This window comes from Rattus norvegicus, chromosome 1 (genome assembly GCF_036323735.1).
Source record: "Rattus norvegicus strain BN/NHsdMcwi chromosome 1, GRCr8, whole genome shotgun sequence".
Classification (NCBI taxonomy): domain Eukaryota; kingdom Metazoa; phylum Chordata; class Mammalia; order Rodentia; family Muridae; genus Rattus; species Rattus norvegicus.
Genome location: NC_086019.1, coordinates 88,889,858 through 88,902,463, shown reverse-complemented (window position 1 = coordinate 88,902,463; position 12,606 = coordinate 88,889,858). Strand labels below are relative to the sequence as shown.

Here is a 12,606-nt window from a genome sequence, read left to right as displayed (position 1 = left end):
TGCGCACCTGGGGTGGGGGAAACGGACAGAACAGGGACGCGGACTGATGGGGTGCGGACAGGACACGACCATCACCACTACCACCCAAAAAATGTATCTACAATTGTTTTTCGTGGCATTTTACAAATGGAAAACAAAACAGAAACAAAAAAAAAGCAACTCAGGAGAACAAGCTCCCAAAAAGCTATTTCTAGGGACCTAACTACCTAACTATAGTTAAAACAGCCTGGAGTATAACCAAACGTTAGCATTCTGGGAAATGTAGTCCCAGAATGTCTTCTGGGGAAGAGCACCAGAGCTAGGCGCTTCCACTGAGGCATTCTGGGAATAGGCATTCCCGCTCCCGCAGCTGCCAAAGTCGCTTCCATTTCCTCAAGCCAAGGCGGCCTGGTGGCACTTTAAGTGAAGTGAGAACCTGGATTATTCTGTGGCCCTGTGCGCTTGTCCTCCCGGTGTGTCTCCTCGGGGACGGATCTGCGCCGGGGAGAAGTGGGCGACGGTGGAAGCGGCGGCGGAGGCGGCGGCCGGTCCTTTCTAGCTGGGCTCTGCCTGAGGTGGCGCTGCTCGGGATTCCTGGACCCATCTCAGCTGCTTGTGGAGCCCCAGAAGAGTCTAGCTTCCCATGAGAGCCTGGCAGAGGAGCTGTAATTAGAGATGTCCAGTGTCCTGAAGCCTTAAATGGTATGCAACTCTGGTTTTGATGTAATTTTTGTATTTATTTACTTTCTTACTTACTTTCTTTCGTACTTACTTACTTACTGTCTCAGTAAGTTGGGGAGGAAAGGATTTATTCAGCTCACACTTCCACACTGCTGTTCATCACCAAAGGAAGTCAGGACTGGAACTCAAGCAAGACAGGAAGCAGGAGCTGATGCAGAGGCCATGGAGGATGTTACTTACTGGCTTGCTTTCCCTGGCTTGCTCAGGTTTTTGTTTTTTTGTTTTTTTGTTTTTTTTGTTTTTTTTTTTTTTGTTTTGTTTATTTGTTTGTTTTTTGTTTTTTTTGTTTTTGGGTTCTTTTTTTCGGAGCTGGGGACCGAACCCAGGGCCTTGCGCTTCCTAACCAAGGGCTCTACCACTGAGCTAAATCCCCAACCCCTGCCTTTTTTTTTTTTTTTTTTTTTTTTTTTTTATAGAACCCAAGACTACAGCCCAGGGATGGCACCACCCACAATGGGCTGGGTCCTCCCCCCTTGCTATCTAAGTGAGAAAATGCCTTACAGCTGGAAATCGTGGAGGCATTTCCTCAACAGAGGCTCCTTTCTCTGTGATAACTACAGCTTGTGTCAAGTTGACATGCAAAACCAGTCAGTACAATTGACCCCTTGTCACTTTGTGTGTCCAGTTGACACACAAATACATCACTATTAAGCCTCAACCCTTACTTTCTTATTCATCTGCAAGATCTAAATGACTTTAAGAGTCCCACAGTCTTTACAAATTCTTACATATTAAAATTTCAATCCGGGTTGGTGATTTAGCTCAGTGGTAGAGCACTTGCCTAGCAAGCGCAAGGCCCTGGGTTCGGTCCCCAGCTCCGAAAAAAAGAAAAAAGAAAAAAAAATTCAATCCTTTTAAATTTCTTTTAAAATTCAAAATCTTTTTACAATTCAAAGTCTCTAAACTGTGGGATCCACTAAAATACTTTATTCCTTCAAGAGGGAAAAATATCAGGACACTGTCATGATCAAAAGTGAAATCAACCTCTTAACTGTCCAATGTCTGGGATCCACTCACAATCTTCTGAGCTCCCAAGAGCTTGGGTCACTTTTCCAGCTCTTCCCTTTATAGCACACACTTTGTCTTCTAGGCTCCAGCTGTCTGTTCTCCACTGCTGCTGCTGTTCTTGGTGGTCATCTCATGGTACTGGCATCTCCAAAACACTGCTGTCTTCCGCTGCAACTAGGCTTCACCAATCGCCTCTCACAGGCTCTCTTCATGGTGCCAGGCCTCAGCTCCTTTGCATGACCCCTTCAGTCCTGGGCCATCAGTTGCAGCTGAGGGTGCACCTTCACCAATGGCCTCTCCTGGCCTCTCACAGTGCCCAGCCTCAGCTGCATTTCATGACCCCTTCATGCCTTCAAAACCAGTACCACCTGGGTGACTCTTACACACTACCAAGTCCAGCTACAGCACGAGATACAACCTTGGCTTTCTCTGGAACACAGGCTCTTTGTGCTCTCAGAAAACACTTCCCAGAAGATTTCACCTCAATGATGCTAGTCTCTTCTTTTTTTTTTTGTGGTTCTTTTTTTCGGAGCTGGGGACCGAACCCAGGGCCTTGCGCTTCCTAGGCAAGCGCTCTACCACTGAGCTAAATCCCCAGCCCCGATGCTAGTCTCTTCTTAATCACCACTAATTCCTTAGCTCCAGCTGACCAGCATCAATAGTCCCAGTAATGCAAGGTTTCACTTTAGTAGTTCTGGTATCTTGTTAATCACAGCTGATTCTTCAGCCCCAGCTAACCAAAACCACAGAATCTTCACAATCAAAACAGCAACAGCCCTGATAAGAGTCTTTGATCTTCCCTCTGAAATTTCACAACCCAGGCCTCCATCTTCTGCGCTATTCTCAACATTACCTTCCAAGCTCCTACAGAGCATCCCACAGAGCTCTCAACATCCCGATGGCTCTTCTAGCCCAAAGTCCCAAAGTCCTTCCACAGTCCTCCCCAAAACATGGCCACGTTTTCACAGGAATATCCCATACCTGGTACCAATTTGTCTCAGTCAGGGTTTCTATTCCTGCACGAACATCATGACCAAGAAGCAGGTTGGGGAGGAAAGGGTTTATTCAGCTTACACTTCCACACTGCTGTTCATCACCAAAGGAAGTCAGGACTGGAAGTCAGACAGGGCGGGAAGCAGGAGCTGATGAAAAGGCCATTGAGGGATGTTACTTACTGGCTTGCTTGCTCAGCTTGCTCTCTTATCCCAAGACTACCAGCACGGGATAGCACCACCCACAGTGGGTTGGGTCCTCCCACTTTGATCACTAGTTAGAAATGCCTTACAGCTGGATCTCATGAAGACATTTCCTCAACTGAGGCTCCTTTCTCTGTGATAACTCTAGCTTGTGTTAAGTTGACACACAAAACCAGCCAGTACACTTATTTACTTACTTAATAACTTGCTTAGAGATGTAGACATGCCACAGCTTATATACCGAGATCAGAAGACGACTTTTAGAAGCCCAGTCTCTCCTTCCACTGTGTGGGGTCCAGAGACTAGAACTCAGCAGATCAGTTTCAGTGACAGTTACCTTTACCTGCTGAGCAATCTCCCAGGGCCAAACTCCCCTTACCTCACAGCTTTAGGTTTTTATTAGTTGTTATCTTTATGAGCATGGGAGAAGAGACTTTGTAGAGGCTATTTCAAGTAAACAATGTTATTAAAACTTTTACGTGAGACACAGGGGGATAATTTCACTCCCATGTTTGGAAACGATAATACGTAAGATAGCTGTCACATTGACAGACCTTTCTGAGAGTGGTGGTCAGTCATGACACAGCAATCATCAGAGTTCGGGCTTCTTTTTTTTTTTTTTTTTTCTTTTTTTCTTTTCTTTTTTTCGGAGCTGGGGACCGAACCCAGGGCCTTGCGCTTGCTAGGCAAGCGCTCTACCACTGAGCTAAATCCCCAACCCCAGAGTTCGGGCTTCTTAAACATTTGTTTTTCTGGAAAACCTATCACCACAGGCAGCCTTGTGAAGGTAGGGGCGCCCCACATCTCTGAAGCTCCTCCTGGAAACAGAGAATGTGGCTTTCCTAACCCTTTGCTGTGAGTGAGGTGAGGCACCCGTGGTCCGGTACCCCGGTGCCTTACACTAGCGATCAGCAGGAAGTAGGTAGGAAAGCCAGCTCAGCCGCACAGCACTTGGGGCTGATGGAGAAGCTGAGGAAGCCATGTGGACCGACTGTCCTAGCAATGTGCTCACAAAGCCCTTCCTCCCCCAGCTTGCTTCCCAGAGCCCTGCCTGAAAGAGAAGAGAACGATGACCAAGTTACAGGTAAGTCGGGCTGCTTCCCAGTTCCCCACGAGGCTAGGATTGGAAACAGGACCCCTGCATGCTGGGTAAGTGCTCTGCAGCTGAGCCTCTCTGAACTGCATGGAGTAAGAGGGGAATTGGTGAGAAGAGAGGTCTGGAGGAGGAGGGATGAGAGGGGACAGTGGGGACATGTGCTCAACGTGCACTGTGCATGGGAAAGTGTAAAAGGAAGAAAAAAAAGAATTAGAGAAGTGGACTGGGCATCATAGGTGTAGGAGGAGCTGGGCATCATGGGTATAGGAGTAGCCGGGCATTGCCAGCTGTCTCCAGTACAAAGTCAGCACATTACCCCTGACAGTGGTTGACGCTAATTCTGAAATCCATGACTTTACAGTTAATGTCCTGGACCTAGAGACCCAGCTGTGGAAATGACATCAAGTTCCTTGCACAGCATTTTCTCTCTTTGTCCCTTAGCACCCCCCCTGTAGCCATGGACAGGTGAATAGGTGTGCTGGCTGGTGATGTGTGTCAAGTTGACACCAACTAGAGTCGGAAGGGAAGCAGGAGCCTCAGTTGAGGAAATGCCTCCTTAGGATCCAGCTGTAAGGCCTTGTCTCAATTAGTGGTCAGTGTGGGAGGGCCCAGCCCACTGCAGGTGGGGCCATCCCTGGGCTGATGGTCCTGGGTTCTATAAGAAAGCAGGCTGAGCAACCCATGATGAGCAAGCCAGTGAGTAGCACCTCCCCGTGATCTCTGCATCAGCTCTTCCCTCCAGGGCCCAGGCCTGTCTCAGTAACCATTCTGACTTCCTTCAGTAATAAACAGGAATATGGAAGTGTGAGCCTAATAAACCCTTTTCTCCCCAACTTGCCCTTTTGGCCATGGTGATTTGTCCCAGCAATAGAAGCCATAACTAGGACAATAGATGCTGTGTGAACAGACGCTCGGGTCCTAGTGGCACTGGATATGAATCTGTGGTGTCATGTGTTTGCTGTCACAGGAGGCAGTGACGTTCAGGGACGTGGCCGTGGTCTTCAGTAAGGAGGAGATGGGGCTGCTGGACGCTGCCCAGAGGAAGCTGTACCACGATGTGATGCTGGAGAACCTCAGGAACCTCCTGGCAGTGGGTGAGGATGGGGCCCTGTGTCCTTGGCGATGTCAGAAGTTCACATCCCGTGTGTGTGTGTTGCTCTCCACTGCTCTCCTTTCAGGTTTACTTAGTTTGTATTTCATGTCTATTTGAGTGTTTGTCTGCATGTGTGTCTGTGCCACACTCACTCGTGATGTCGTGATGCCCACAGAGGCCAGAAGATCCAGGCTGTAACCCCTGGATCTGGAGTTACAGATGGTTGTGAGCCCACCCTGGGTCCTCTGCAAAAGCACCCAGTGCTCTGTATGGCGAGCCACCTCTCCGGCCTCCACTTTATTCTTTAAAACTGCATTTTGTACATAGATGTTGTGCTTTAAATACTATTTTTTTTAACATTTCTTGTGTGTGTGTGTGTGTGTGTATGTGTGTGTGTGTGTGTGTGTGCGTGCGTGTGTGTATGTGCACTTGCGTATTTATGTTTGTCTTAGTCAATGCCATGACCGTAAAGGAAAGCATTTAGTGGTGCTTGTTTGCCGTTTCCGAGGTTTACTCCACTGTTATCACGGCGGGGAGCGTAGCAGCGTTCAGGCAGACGTGGTAGCAGAGAATTCTACATCCAGATATGTAGGCAGCATCAAGGGAGAGATACTGGGCCTGGCTAGAGTCCTCAAAACTATAAAGCCCACACCGCACAGTCTTCCTCCAACAAGGCCACACCTTCTGATACCTTCGAGACTTGCTACTTCCTAACACATGAGGCTGTGGCGGCCATACCTATTCTGTCCACCATATTCCGTCCCTGGCCCCCATGGACTTGTACCCATAGCAGAATGCACAATGCACTCAGTCCAACCACAAAAGTCCCCAGAGCCTACCACAGTCTCAACAATGATTTCACAGTTCAAAGTTCAGTGTCTCCTGAGTCTCATACGATCTCTTCACTGTAACCCCCTATAAAATCTAAATCAAAGAGCAGATCACAGAATCCCACACACAGGGGCACAGGCTCTCCCAGTGTAGAAGGGGGGGAGCACAGTGAGGAGACACTGAACCAAAGCAAGAAGAGAAACCAGGAGAGCAAACTCCAGACTCTGCACCTCTGTCCGATGTCACAGCGCCCGCAGCTCTCCAGCTCCTTTCAGCGCCGTTGACTGCAGCACACTTCCTCTCTCGGGCTGGCTCCACTCCCTGTTAGTAGCTCTCCTCGACAGGCATCCCACGTCTGTCGCACTTCTGACTTACTGGGGTCTCCAAGGCAATCTTCACCTTCCCAGCTTTACGAAATGGCCTCTCTGGGCCTCCATGCAGGGACACCCTGAACACATGCTTGGCCTTGGAGGCTTTCCTTAGTTTCAGGGATTTTCCACAACTCCTTTCTTATGTGCTTGACCCAGACAAGTAAATACAGTCCCTCAACCCCCAGGACTGCTTCTGGTCCTGTGTCGGGTGCTTCCTCCTCCCCACAACTGAAGAATCCCATTGTATCGCTCCCTGTCTCAGACTGTTGGGCACCCGTTTCACTCTGTAGAATCAGGTTGTTGGTAAGTTATTGTTTTGTGGAATAGTCTTGCTATGTAGACCAGTCTTGGCCAGAAACTTGTGATCCTCCTGCCTCAGCTTCCCAAGCACGAGTATTACAGGTTTATTTAGTCCACTGGGCCTGACTGGAAATCCATCTTCCTAGTCCCTCACACTCCAGCTCTACTGATCTCCTTCCCCACACCCCCTGCTTTCATGTTGAGGTTTGGTCTTGCTGCCTACTGCAGTGTGGGCCCCCAAGAGCTGGAGTCTTCACTTAGACCCCAGTGGCCCAGCTCCCGAGTTATCTCTGTTTGATAAATAAAGATGCCAACAGCCAATAGCTGAGCAGGAAAGACATAGGTGGGGTTTAAGATGCTCAGGCATGGGCTGGAGAGATGGCTCAGTGGTTAAGAGCACTGACTGCTCTTCCAGAGGTGCTGAGTTCAATTCCCAGCAACCACATGGTGGCTCACAACCATCTGTAATGGGATCCAATGCCCTCTTCTGGTGTGTCTGAAGATGACAGCTACAGTGTACTCATATATAATAAATAAATCTTAAAAAAAAAAAAGATGCTCAGGCTTGGGGCTGGGAAGACAACGATGAGGGGGAAGAGAAGGTGAAGGATGAAGGAGAAGCAGCCATGGGTTAGGTGAGCTCAAGAGAACATGGCCCTGGGGGCTGGCCAACTGGACTTAAGAGCAGTCCAGATGAAACACAGTAAGTAATAACTCAGGGTTGTTGATAGGAAAGTAGGACCTAATAACATAAAGGGTTACTATGCCCAGCTCTTGTGCTTTACAAGGCTTATTGTAAATATAAAGGTTCTGTGTCTTTTTTTTTTTTTTAAAGATTTATTTTGTTTATTTTATGTACAGCATTCTGCCTGCATATGTGACTGCAGGCCAGAAGAGGGCACCAGATCTCATTACAGATGGTTGTGAGCCACCATGTGGTTGCTGGGATTTGAACTCAGGACCTCTGGAAGAGCAGTCAGTGCTCTTTTTCTATTTTTCGGAGCTGGGGACCGAACCCAGGGCCTTGCGCTTGCTAGGCAAGCGCTCTACCACTGAGCTAAATCCCCAACCCCGCAGTCAGTGCTCTTAACCGCTGAGCCATCTCTCCAGCCCAGGTTCTGTGTCTTTTATCCGAGAACTAAATAGCCAAGGCAGGGTAGAAACCCTGGGTCAGTATTAAATAATTTCTACAACGGTTTTGGTCTTTGTGTCTCAGCTATTGTCGCTTACTTCTCTCTGCTCAGAATGCTCTTCCCTGTCGGAGTGCAGTGACCTCCTCCCCCTTAACACCCCCCCTCATCTGTCTTCTCAGCAGTCCTCACAGGCCCTTCTCTGAGAGGCAGCGTTACACGCGCCTCCCGCTCACTCTCCCTATTCCGCACTTGCCTCTGCTGGTGTCTAAGCACCACCACACCTGGTACCACAGAGTTAGATTTAGTTGTGGTGACGTACACCAAAATCGGAATGGTTGCACATTTTAGGCAACAGCTCCATGAAGCCTGTGCCCGTTGTGCAGCTGCAGTAGCATCTTTCCCTGTCGCTCACAAGAGCATCCCTCTCCCAACCTGTAGCCCCATCCCTCTGCTTCCTTTTCTCTCTCACACTAACCATGCCAGCCGGATGTGTTGTACAAGCCGCTGAGCTAACTGCATCCCGGGAACAGGGATCTTCTAAGGCACCTGTTTCTGTTTTCAGCTTCAGCAGTTGTCCCGTTCATCGTAGCTGTTTCCTGTCCTTATAGTTTGGTCTTGGTTTATCTTCTTGTTTCTTTGGTGTACCTCTCAAGTAGTGTTATAAGCTTTGTTATTCTGTCAGGACGTCTGTGTTAGGTTGGCAGCTGAGGTCTGCCCTTTTTTTTTTTTTTTTTTTTTTTTGGTTCTTTTTTTTTTGGAGCTGGGGACCGAACCCAGGGCCTTGCGCTTGCTAGGCAAGCGCTCGCTCTACCACTGAGCTAAATCCCCAACCCCCGAGGTCTGCCTTCTTTATTGAGCCCCTTCCCCTGCTCCTTTGTGAGTCTGGCCTTCTTGGGTTGGAAAACAGGCATTTAAAGAAACCCATTCCGGGGTTGGGGATTTAGCTCAGTGGTAGAGCGCTTGCTAAGGCCCTGGGTTTGGTCCTCAGCTCCTGGGGAAAAAAAAAAAAAGAAACCCATTCGCTCCTGCCCTTCTAGGCTGCCTCCCCCTCCCCGCAGCCACCCTTCCCACTCCCTCCCGCCTCCAGAAAAATCCCTTCCCCAATCAGTGTAGCTGTAGCTCTCTCCTCATAGTTTCCAAGCACGCTTGTGAGATGAAGTTATTCCAGTCCCCTCCTACTTGTGTTCTCTGAAACACAGTAACTTCCTCAAACTGGACATCATCATTTGGGCCTTTGCTGTTTATCTCTTCCTCAGCCTCCAAAGCTCCCCACGCCTTCCCATTACACTCTCATAATTTGGATGAGTCAGGTTCGGACCAGGCAGGTCTGGTTTTCTCTGCTCCCGACAGTCTCATGGTCAGTTGTGGCTGGTTCTTGAATGTGCGTCCTGTTTGTTCTAGATCTTTCTTCCTCAGAACCCTTGTATGTTCATCTTGGATGCTGGTCTCCAGTTAATGTTTCCAGGGAGAAATAACGTCCCCGTCCTTGCTGATATCACCTTCTATTCTCTGTTCTTTCAGGAGGCCAGAGTCCAAATAAGATGAAGACCGTTGATGCAACAGGAATAAGGTGCCTTTTACTGGGGCAGCTTCTGTACTGGGAAATAACAGGCCACGATGCCAACAAACTGGCCAGAGCTCCGGAAGCTGTAGTCAACACTCAAGGAAAGGGTTCTCACTTCCTGGAGCAAGGCCACTCCTCCTGCCACAGGGAAGCAGAGGAGCCTCCCCGGGCTTCTGAGGATGACAGTTCTCTCGACAGTCTGACACGTGACCATTCCAGCACTACTGAAAATCAGGAATTTCTGTCTGGGAGAGCCCAGGGGTCTTGGTGTAAAACACATCTTAGGAAAAGACAGAACCATCAGAAACACTGTCTGCAGACTCTGATGAAAAACAAGCCAGAGCTGTTGACTCAGCATTCCCCTGTACAAAGAACACAGGAGGACAGCAGGCATAGCTCTAGCGTCCCCATTCAACAAAGTGTTCATCCAGGAAGAAAGCGCTACTGGTGTCATGAGTGTGGCAAGGGTTTCAGTCAGAGCTCAGCTCTCCAGACTCACCGGAGAGTGCACACGGGGGAGAAGCCCTGCAGGGACAACAGCTGTAGGAAAAGCTTCAGTCGTAGCTCTGGTCTTAGCATCCACCGCCAAGTACACACTGGAGAGAGACCTTACCGGTGTAAAGTGTGTGGGAAGGGTTTCTTGCGGTGGTCACACCTCCAGGCCCACGAGAGAATTCACACAGGAGAGAAGCCATATAAGTGTGGAGAGTGCGGTAAACGCTTCAGCTGTATTTCAAACCTTCACACCCACCAGAGATTCCACAGCAAGGAGAAACCATACAAGTGTGACAAGTGTGGGAAGTGCTTCAGCTTGAACTTCAACCTTCACATTCATCAGCGGGTCCACACAGGAGAGAAACCATATAAATGTGAAGAGTGTGGGAAGTGTTTCAGCTTGAGCTTCAACCTCCACAGCCATCAGCGGGTCCACACAGGAGAGAAGCCATATAAATGTGAAGAGTGTGGGAAGTGTTTCAGTTCAGCCTCAAGTTTCCAAAGACACCGGCAGATCCATATAAAAGAGAAGACACTTCATCGCGATGTGTGTGGAAAGGGCAGCAGCCGGGACTCGAATCTTCAGACTCACCAGAGAGTGCACATACAGGAGAAGCCCTATCGGTGCAACAGCTGTGGGAAGAGCTTCCGCTGTAGCATGGATCTCAACATCCACCGCCGAGTACATACTGGAGAGAAACCTTACAAGTGTGAGGTGTGTGGGAAGGGCTTCAATTATTTGTCACACCTCCAGGCCCACGAAAAAATTCATGCAGATCAGAAGCCATATAAGTGTGAATACTGTGGCAGACGCTTCAGCTATAGTTCAAACCTTCACACCCACCAGAGAGTTCACACGGGAGAGAAACCCTATAAATGTGAGGAGTGTGGGAAAAGCTTCAGTCTAGCGTCTAGTCTACAGGCTCATCAAAGAGTCCAAACTGGCAAGAAGCCATTCAAATGCAATGCATGCCAAAAGCGATTCAGTCAGGCCTGGAACCTCCAGGCCCACCAGAGAGTGCACACTGGGGAGAAGCCCTACAAGTGTGACACGTGTGGGAAAGCCTTCGGCCAGAGGTCCAGTCTTCAAATCCATCAGAGAATTCACACTGGGGAGAAGCCATTCAAATGTGAGGAGTGTGGGAAGGAGTTCAGCTTGAATTCAGGGCTTACTGCTCACCGGAGGGTCCACACGGGAGAGAAGCCCTATGAATGCACAGAGTGTGGGAAAGGCTTCAGTCTTGCCTCAAGTCTACGAACTCATCAGCGAATTCACACCGGCGAGAAACCCTTCCAATGCAATGAGTGCCAGAAGAGGTTCAGTCAGGTCTCACACCTCCAGTCCCACCAGAGGGTTCACACAGGGGAGAAGCCTTACAAATGTGACACCTGTGGGAAGGCCTTTAGTCAAAAGTCTGGTCTCCAAGTCCATCGGAGAATTCACACTGGGGAGAAGCCGTTCAAGTGTGAGGAGTGTGGGAAGGAATTCATCTGGAGCTCAGGGCTTAGTGCTCACCGGAGGGTCCACACAGGAGAAAAAACCCTGCACGGTTAGCAGTGTGGGAAGGGCTTCAGTCAGACCTCACACTTCCGATTAACAGTCTGATCCAATGTAAACACAGCAGGATCATTATATCAAGGCTGTTACAAAATAATTGAAAACAAAGTGTAAGGTAGCTAGTATACAATGAGAAAAAGCAGTATGACACATGGTGAAATTATACAATTAGTCAGATAGCATCCTGGTAGGAAATGACACATATAGATTTATATTTAACAATTTTGCATCCCCTGTATCCCCTGGATATAGAATTAAAAGCTCAATCAGATGCAATCAGGAACTGTGTCTTCAGTATCTTCTTTTGATGGGGTCTGTAGCTCGGGTGGGGAGTCTCCAGATGATGATGGCTGAAGTGGTCTACTCCTGAATAAACATCCAGTCTCTTTTATTGTCCAATTAGTAGGTCTTTATCTTGCTAGAGGCTTGAGATTTTAATGGGGAACTTATTTTTTTGTTCTATAACATATGATAAGGGGATGCGTGTAGCATGAATTAGTTAAACTGCTCTCTGTGTCCAACAGGTTGCACGCACACCTGCCCAACAGCTCTCTGGATTCAAAAATGAAAGACATGTGCACGAGCTGGCATCTTTATTTACCAATCAGAATCAACTGAGGTGCAGTCCCTCGGTGTCTTACCTGCAGTTTTGGGGACTGAAATTAACACAACACACGCAGCATTAAGCCAAACCCACTTCCAGGATGAGTAATTATCTTATTTTCTTTCTTTTTTTTTCTTTTTTTTCTCTTTTTCGGAGCTGGGGACCGAACCCAGGGCCTTGCGTTTGCTAGGCAAGCGCTCTACCACTGAGCTAAATCCCCAACCCCATGATCTTATTTTCTAATTGAGAGGTCTGTCTTTTAAGGTCTAATGAGTTTGTTTCATAATAGCGTGCCCCTGTGAACTGTAGGGAATGTCAGGAGTATGAGAAAAAGTCAAACACCAATTTTCTAAAAAAGCTCTTCAGCTTCAAACAAGGGTATTGTCTGATTTTTAAAAGCCCTTGGTCTATCCAAGATTATAAAATAATGAAACATACTGTATCATGTCCTTGAAAGTTTTCCCAGGTTAGGCAAAGGTATAAATAACAATGAGAATTAAGTGTCCATTTGTACAGGAATAAAGGCTAACTTTCCAAAAGACAGGGCATGTGTAACATCTGTCTGTTTTAAGTCACAAGGATACAGGCTCGTGTGAGGGGTTAACTCCCAGGAAAAGCTACAGCTCTGTAGGGATGC

General features: G+C 48.2%; 1 protein-coding gene across 3 annotated transcripts; it reads left to right on the top strand.

Moving 5' to 3' along the window:
- Window positions 1–280: 280 nt before the first annotated feature.
- Zfp111 (zinc finger protein 111) lies at window positions 281–11,648 on the top strand. Of its 3 annotated transcripts, none has more exons than XM_063272638.1 (4): window positions 286–681; window positions 3,956–4,073; window positions 4,988–5,114; window positions 9,270–11,648. In XM_063272638.1, the coding sequence occupies exons 3-4, from the start codon at window positions 5,036–5,038 to the stop codon at window positions 11,360–11,362; spliced, it is 2,172 nt and encodes a 723-aa protein (XP_063128708.1). In that variant the 5' UTR covers window positions 286–681; window positions 3,956–4,073; window positions 4,988–5,035; the 3' UTR covers window positions 11,363–11,648.
- Window positions 11,649–12,606: the final 958 nt, after the last annotated feature.